General features: G+C 37.4%; 1 protein-coding gene across 2 annotated transcripts; it reads right to left on the bottom strand.

Moving 5' to 3' along the window:
- Positions 1–828: 828 nt before the first annotated feature.
- Positions 829–5,685, bottom strand: GOS12 (golgi snare 12). 2 transcript variants are annotated; one of them, XM_086641528.1, is made up of 6 exons: positions 5,205–5,685; positions 4,089–4,285; positions 3,121–3,210; positions 2,954–3,025; positions 1,326–1,455; positions 829–1,188 (listed from the first exon to the last, which is right to left on the bottom strand). In XM_086641528.1, the coding sequence occupies exons 1-6, from the start codon at positions 5,353–5,355 to the stop codon at positions 1,091–1,093; spliced, it is 738 nt and encodes a 245-aa protein (XP_086497654.1). In that variant the 5' UTR covers positions 5,356–5,685; the 3' UTR covers positions 829–1,090. The 2 variants fall into 2 exon arrangements, with proteins under 2 accessions (XP_086497654.1, XP_086497655.1); XM_086641529.1 differs by having other exon boundaries at positions 4,089–4,276; positions 5,205–5,657.
- Between the last annotated feature and the right edge of the window lie 2,425 nt (positions 5,686–8,110).

The following is an 8,110-nucleotide window of genomic DNA, read 5'->3' as shown; positions in this document are numbered from 1 at the left end:
AGATAGGATTTGATGTTTGAATATGAGATATAAAAAAGCTCTAATTTGTTTTTGTACTCAAATCATAAGCTTATTAGTTCCATTTCTATACAAAGCTACCAATATAACAACAAAGATGAAAATGAGTTACAAACATTACAAGACAATTTTCCAAAAGTTATTTTGATGATTGTGATACAGATCTACTATAATATCTTTGTTTGTTATATATATTTAAAAATGTAAATTAATTGGGTTACAATAAGTTCCAACCCAAATAGTAAAATTAGGTTTTAAATGTCTCAAACAATAGGAGTGTTGTAAATTAAGGATTTTTCAGAAAGATTCATGCAAAAAAATTTGATTTTCTCTAGAAGAGAGCACTAGAACAATAAGAATAACCCAGTTTGGTTGGATAGTATGCTTTTTCCTACACACAGGAAATCTAATCCTTGGTTGATGATTAATAGTAATTCTAGGGTTTCCACCTACATTATTTGTAATTTCATTAACTTTGCAGCAGATATGATCAAAACCCATTTCATGAATTTTATCTTAATTCATCTCTCCCCACAACTTTTTTGTAGTTTCATGAACTTTGAATTGTTCAGCGTGTCTCGAACCCTTGACCTCTAGGATGGAAGACTATACCTCTTACCACTCCAACCAAGGGTTGTTGACTCTCCCCACAACTTGTCATCTCCTCAAACGCCATCTTCCGTGCAAATTTTCTTTATGAAAACCCAGAACTTATCTTATCTATCCAAATGTTCAATCTAACCAAATCTCATTTGATTTCAATCAAAATCAAATGCTCAAGCTAATGCTGGTTCTGTTGTTCTCCTTCAGTATTCTGAAGAATAATTTTATTGAAACTAACATATTTTTTCGAAGAACTCGTGAGCAATACAAATCCGAACATCATCCATCGATACATTTCATACATGAAACAAGACACTATATATAAGAACATAAAGTTTGTAACTGAAAACCAGCTAATTCATTACACTAGGTTGTTGTACCTCGAAAGAAATCAACTCGATGTAATCAAAATTCTTGACAAAGGACTATAATCGATGTTTCGTTCTGGTTTTGTTAACGATCTTTGCCTCTACTTCGAAAGCCAGTAGATAATAAGGAACAGTGTGCAAGCTGCAATAACGGCAGATAGAATGAGGGTGTCCCTAGACTTCTTTCTTCTTATAGCACCTGCAAAAAATCAAATGGTATTTATAGGACATTTTTATTTTTCGGAATAAAAAGGACTAGGAAGATGCTATTTTGAGTTGAAATAGTATTTCAAAAAAAAACATGCAGTAATGGAATTGGTATTATTGATAACAAACCAAGAAGGCCACGAATAACGGGAAATTTGTCGCTGAGTTGCTTGACTTTCCCTTGAACATCTCCTAGCAAAGTTCGTTGAGATCCCAAAACCGATCTTGTTGTTTGAGCTTGACTTATAACTTCATCAATCTGCAAAAGGTGGTTTGAATGTTGAGGTGGCTAACTATATAGAACTGAAGTGTTGCAACAAAAGAAAAACTATATAGAACTTAAGTGAAACCCAAAACAAAAGCAGACAAGTTTATAATAAAAAATGTTGATCAAACAAGAGAAATACATAATTTTTTTCAACTTTAAAATACACATTTCAGCGTGATGCCTACAAGATACTAACAAGTGCAAACATGTAATGATGTATCAATTTTTCACGATTATAATTTATTAACATCGAGATACTTAGAACTTAGAAGTAATGTGAACTCAAATTCAAACCGTTATCCAACATGAAAGAGTTCCAGTAATGATTGGACCATAGCAAATTTATGCAAGTTTCTTTTACTGCTGGAATCCAAAGGATAAAACAGTAAGCCCCAGAGCCAATATTTGAGGAATCCAGATTTTGATTTATAGTACTTAGAAGTTTAACTGATGCACTTTGAAGGTATGAGTACCATAATTTGCCCAAGAAGAGGGAATCATACCCTCTGCTGTTATTTTTCAAAAGAAACTTAATGGAGGGAGACTGCTACTTAGGGTTAAATACATTTGAAGACTAAGATATATTAAACCTTGACCACCATGTGGCCAATGCTAAAATGTCGCTGCCGTGCTAAGAAGAAATAAAACATTTCCAAACCCATAGTGAGAATATGCCTTGACCACATCAAGTGTCACTTCATGCATCAAATCCGAGGGACGAAAAAGGGAAACAGCTTAGTCGGAAATGCTTTTCTTTTTCATTTTGGCACAGAATGGTTGGAGTTGGGCCGGATTTGGTGCAAGTCCATATCATGAAAATCTCTGTATTTGTTGGATGCCGTTAAGTGTGCATTGATGGTTGCACTTGTAGATGATACATGGTCAGTCTTGAGATGCATGCATTGCTCGCTAGGGAGAAGGTTGGAGGGTGAGTAGTGGACTCAACAGCCACCAACAGGATGAGACTCCATCTTTCAATACCATAATCTTTGTCAATTTCCTCAGTCTTAATTTCTAAATTTTGTGCAACTGACATTATTCATAATTTCATTTCATCTAAAACTTTTAAATGTTTTCTGCCTATTGCTAGGTTAGGCAATTCCATTCTCTACAATAAACCTTCAGAATGCAAACTAACTAAAATACTTCTTGTTATACGTTTAAGTAGTGTTATATATGTAACATTTGTACTAAAACATGTCTCGCTCATTACAAAGACGACAGAAAACAGATGCTCATGAGAGTCATGACAACTGACCGTATGAGGATGCTTCCAGATATGTCAATTTAGAGTTAATATGATTGGTTGGATTTAACAGATAGTGGCTATCTCGAAAAGGTTGCTAATACATTACAAAATTTACCAATAAAAACTGAAACACCCCAAGCACTCTCATAGTTATACAGAAATGAAATGTTCCACGACAAATCATTATGAAATGCCGATGCTAGACTAAGAAAACAAAAAAAGAAATGGACAGGATCATACTTGAGATATGCTTCCATGTATTGCAGATCTCTCTCGTAGTACTTGTATTCTTGGTGACATACTGCCAGAGGCCTAAATGGTGAATAATAAGATAAAAAAAACAGTATTAGCTAAGAACAGACAACAGGGTACTGATAATTTGAATTCATCAGTGAAGTTTAGCTCACCTTGTACTCAGTGATGTCATCCCTCACAGAACTGAGAAGTTCAGCATGCTCCTTCATGGAATTTATGTTACCCTTGATTCGCTTGAACTCCTAAAAGATGTCTCGGTTTTAGTTCAATAAGGAGACATATATTGACAATATAAGGTTTGTCTAAACGGTGTCTGTATATGCATAATTTGTGAAATTATTACCTTGTTGTAGTGTTTCAAGGGACTGAACTAAGATTCTCAAAGGAAATATACATACACAAAAGCAGATAGTGTGGAGTATGACAATCGAAAGAGAGTTAAACCCTCCGTTTAAATCCGAGCAATTAAATTGACTTTTCTTTACTTCGTCTTAATGGAGGCTTCTCCTCTTAGCATGCTATCTGTCTGGGCGACACACTTCCTATTGACTCAATCTGGAACCCTAGATTTAGTTCTACATTTGTAGGATTGCTTGAGTGAGATTTTCGTTTCTAGTGCAGCTTGCGACTTCCTACTCGTATCCTAGACATGTTTCAGAAGTTCAAAAGATTAGGAAACAAAGGGTGAACCTGCATTACTCTCACAACTTACTAACACGCATACTCGTTTTTCCTTCTTTTTTTTGCAGTGACAAATACACTCACGTGCTCTTGTTTGATGCTAGTATACTCTTCTTAGATACTCTCAGTCACTTCAGTGAGTAAAAGATGAGATTTTGTATGTAAATATTTTGTGTGGTTGGGCATAATCGTGTTACGACCAATGGAACAACTAACATGGTTTGATGGTTACTCAATTCTAGTAATAGCCTTGTCGCCTACTCTTGTTAGACAGTCACAATTACAGTGATGCAGATATAATGTGAGATTATATATACAGTGGTCCTAATATAATCGTGTTAGGACAACAAATATAACTACCATGGGTTAAAATTCAATTTCAAGTTTTTAAAACATTGCACTTTAGTGGGTTAAAATTCAATTTCAAGGGATTGTAAACCTGAGTAAACTCATGAAGTATGTCCCTGTGCCTAGCTAGCTTCTGGGTAACTGAATTAGTAGGCATTGCAGAAGCAGCACAATGACTCATGGCATCATTTGTATCTAACAGCTTCTCAAGCAATGATTGAATCTCCATCTCCATTGATTTCCATGATCTCCCAGAAGAAACAGTTGGTGAACCATTATCTGCATAACCTAATCCACATTTTTGTTTTTTCAAGTTTTGGCCATTTTAAGAAACTTGATGCAGAAAATATTTTGTGTAATACCCTAAAGAAAAACTAGACCTCTGATTAAAAAAAAAACCAATGAAAGCATATCAAACGATCAGGTCAAGCTTGAAAAAGCAAATACATGCCACAATCCACACATTTTCAGGTACACGATTATTATCTCGACATGTTTGGAAAGGGAAACTGATAATTGGTCAATCCGAACAAAAGTGTCGCTCACATTCCGTAAACAAATTAAAATGTAACAACTAACTAAGATCTAGAGTAATAAAGTAGTTAAGAGTTGTCCACAGAGTGACAAGAGACGTGGAAGTCCGAAAATCCAAAGAGAGGTACGATGGGGTGGTCGGGCGGACTCAAAACGATAATTTATCAGATAGGAAACCTAAATTCCCAACAGTTTCGCGCAAAAAAAAAACACATTTTTGGCATTAATGTGATGTGAGAATAGTCCCACATGGGAAAGATGATTTAGTAAGCAAGAGAATAATGTTTATGCCCTCTTTACTAATTGCCACAAACTTAACCGTACGAACGTCTACTTACTCTCAGCATTGGCAAACTTTTTGCCCTTGTTTGATTTATGTTACCAATTTCCACATCCACACACTGGATTAACTCGCGAAGATAGTACGCTTTTCACTTTTTATAAACCCCCACACTAAATTTAATAACTCATTCTAAACTATTATACAAAACTGTGTTCAAATTATTGTTTTCACCCTACAAACTTAAGATCCCCAATTTAGAAAACCCGTAGAAACTTAAAATTAAGAACATGAACAATACCAAATTTGATAAAAAATGCAGTTATGTCTAAAAAGAAACCCTATATAGGGTAATCAAAACTAGAGAGAGAGAGGGAGAGGAAGAGGAAGAACCTCCTTGGGTGAATCTAGCGCCAAGCTTAGCATAAGAAGATAGCTTAACATCAAGATCTCCTTCGATCTTTCTTGCTTCCTTTCTTAATTCTTCCCAACCAGATTCCTGCAACTCCAGATTTGGATCCATCATTTGAAGTGTAGATGTCATATTGATTAATTTATGTTATACAAGTTGATGATTCCTTCATTATAATTGGAATTCAACACGATTTTAAAATCATCCACTACAAGGACGAGAATCGAACTCCCCTCTCTCTCTCTATAGATCGATTTCACCTTTGGATCAGTTGAGCGTTTTAGTGAGAAATAAAATGTCTTTCCTAAGAAACTGTTTTACTGATTCGGCCTTGGCCAGTTTAAGCAGAGCCCGGCCCCGTCTCGTGCTTAGACGGGCTAGGTTGACTTTGGCTTGGACCAGGCCCCGGCTGAGATTTCAGCTTGCCTCGCCTCAAAGGCCGACCGACCAGACTGAGAGCCTATTAGACGGGCTGGCCCACCAAAAAGTTAAATTTGGAAATGGGAAGTGGACAAAGGCCACCGCTTTGGGGAAAGCAAAAAAAAAATCCGGGGAAGACGGTGGAAAACAAAAAAACACGATCCAAACGCATCTTATCTCCCAACTCTCTCTTCTCCGGCCAACTTTCTCTCAGGCCACCAGCAACCGGGCGACGGTCTCTCTCCTCTCTCTATCTCTCTCTCCTTTCTCTTCTCCTTCCCTTATCTCTCCCTTCTCTGCATCTCTCTTCTTCATCTCTCTCTCTAAGTTCCGACGAAGGGAATGGTCCCTTCACCAGAACCCTTCGCTTGGAAAACCAGACGAAGGAAGAATTCCAGATCCAGACGAGGGTTCCGGCGAAGGGGATTCTCCTTTGCCGGAATTTTGATTAAAAAAAGAGGAAAGAGAGAGAAAATAGAGGAAAGAGAGGGAGATGGATGACCGGAGTTGTTGTCGCCGGAGTTGATGTTGGTAAGAAGGAAGATGGTGGAAGAAGACATAAGAAGTGGGTAGTGTTTGGAGGAAACAAAAAAAATTGTTTCCGCCCAAAACTTATTGCCCCGGAAACTTTGCTTCTTTCCCCAAAATACTGGCCAAGGTCCATGGTTAATAAGGGAGTGATCGGTATAACTAAAAGCCTAAAAGCGGAAAAAAACTCTTCTCTCAACCATTGACGGAAACCCTAACATCTCTCTCTCTCTCTAAGTTTCTTAAACAAACCGATTCAGATCTAGTTGTTTTTCTCGGGGGAAGGGTCCTCCCTTCGCCGGAACCATTTTATGATTTTTGTTTTGCCTCTCTCTCTTTTACAGTTAAACTGTTTGTGGTGGTGCGATTCGATCACGACAAGAGCTGGTAGTGGTGGAGTAGATCGGATCTACTGGTTCCTCTCTGACTTTAGTCGTGGTGGTGGTGATGTGTTTGGGTTGTATGGCGAGATTTGGTGGTGGTGGGGGTTTAGTGGTGGTGTTTTGTGATGATGATGGTATGATGGTGGTGATGGAGAAGTGGTGGTGGGATGTTGATGATGAAGCGACTGGATATCTGTGGTGTATGTGGTGGTGGTATTGTGGTGTTTTGTAATGGTGGTGTGGTGGTGGAGTGGATACTGTGGTGGTGTTTAATGATAGTGGTGGTGGTGGTGTGGTGGTGGCAAAAAGGGTGGTGGTTTAGGGTGGTGGGGATGGTGGTTTGGTGTGTTTGTGATGGTGGTGTGGTGGCGGCGTGGATTCTCGCAATGTTGGCGGTTTTTCTATGGTGACTATGGTCTTTCCGGTGACAGCGGTGATTTCTGAGGACGGAGGTAGTTTCCCGGAGGTGAAAGCGGTTTTCCGGTGACGACTACGGTGGTTCTTTTAGTATTAGTACTGTTATTTTGACCTTTAGGGTCTTTTAATTCGTGATCTTTAGGATCCTTTTATCTTTCTTCTTTCTTTTTCGTCAGAGTCTTGTCAATTTCTCTTAACTCATGAGGTACTTTACATTCGAAGTTTTGAGAATTTACTTATGTAACTCTTATGTCGCTGAACCGAGAGGAATAATCAATTATCCATGTAAATCGGTGATTTAATCACTTATGGAATGAATATGGTTAAAAAAAAAAAGGAGTGACCGAAGCCAGAAAAAATATGAATAAATAGAAATAGAGTGTACATCGAAAAAGTTATGTTCAGACTGGCACAAAAGTACGACATTAGCAAACTTTTGTTTCAGAAAAAATTTGCCTATTCTAGTACATAAAAAATTGTATGTAACATTTTTCCCTTTGTATATCACTTAATGTACCGTGTATAAAGAAATATTTTTCCGATGCACAATACATTTTCATATATCCCTCACGTCATCTGGTATATTACACAGTGAATCCAATGCACAATTCCTTTTAAAATGTCCTTTACATAATCTGGTGTTGTGCTTTGACATAAACCATGTGACATAACTCGTGTGCACCTAGTATAAATCTATATGCAATTGATGTAGATAATCTTTTCTACACACGAGAAGTGAAATTATCACATCTGAACCTGATGTTGTCGAAAAGTGGTTTTCCGAGTATATCCTGAAAATTGATTCTTGTAACTCTACTCACTATCTTTCTTCACTAAATTTGATCTGGGATGGGGAGGAAACCTACAAAAAAACACTTTAACGCTCAAGTCATTCAAGTGTTGCAAGTTAAGAAGTACTTAAGTGAGTGTGAAAGAATCTTCACCCTTTAAAGCAAACTTAATATGCTTATATAGGTTTAGAGGGACTTAGCAAAGCACCGGTAGAGATAATCGGTGGTAGAGCACCGGCTTGATGAGAGGCACGTGTTATGGTTAATAGAAGATAATATCTTGTTGAGCGTGTATCTTCGAACAATGTTAAATCTTCTGAAAATAACGATTTATGGGTGTCATCTGGC

Source organism: Eschscholzia californica, unplaced genomic scaffold (genome assembly GCF_041429995.1).
Source record: "Eschscholzia californica isolate CP2 unplaced genomic scaffold, dmEscCali1.0.p SCAF_5, whole genome shotgun sequence".
Lineage (NCBI taxonomy): Eukaryota > Viridiplantae > Streptophyta > Magnoliopsida > Ranunculales > Papaveraceae > Eschscholzia > Eschscholzia californica.
This window is presented reverse-complemented; position numbering and strand designations above follow the sequence as displayed.

Excerpts from the sequence above, each read along its gene's own strand:
- GOS12 (XM_086641528.1), bottom strand. The coding sequence starts at position 5,355 with ATGACATCTACACTTCAAATGATGGATCCAAATCTGGAGTTGCAGGAA. Across the intron at positions 3,211-4,088 it reads TACTTCATGAGTTTACTCAG|GAGTTCAAGCGAATCAAGGG; the intron begins GTTTACAATCCC and ends GACATCTTTTAG. Across the intron at positions 1,189-1,325 it reads CGTTATTCGTGGCCTTCTTG|GTGCTATAAGAAGAAAGAAG; the intron begins GTTTGTTATCAA and ends GATTTTTTGCAG.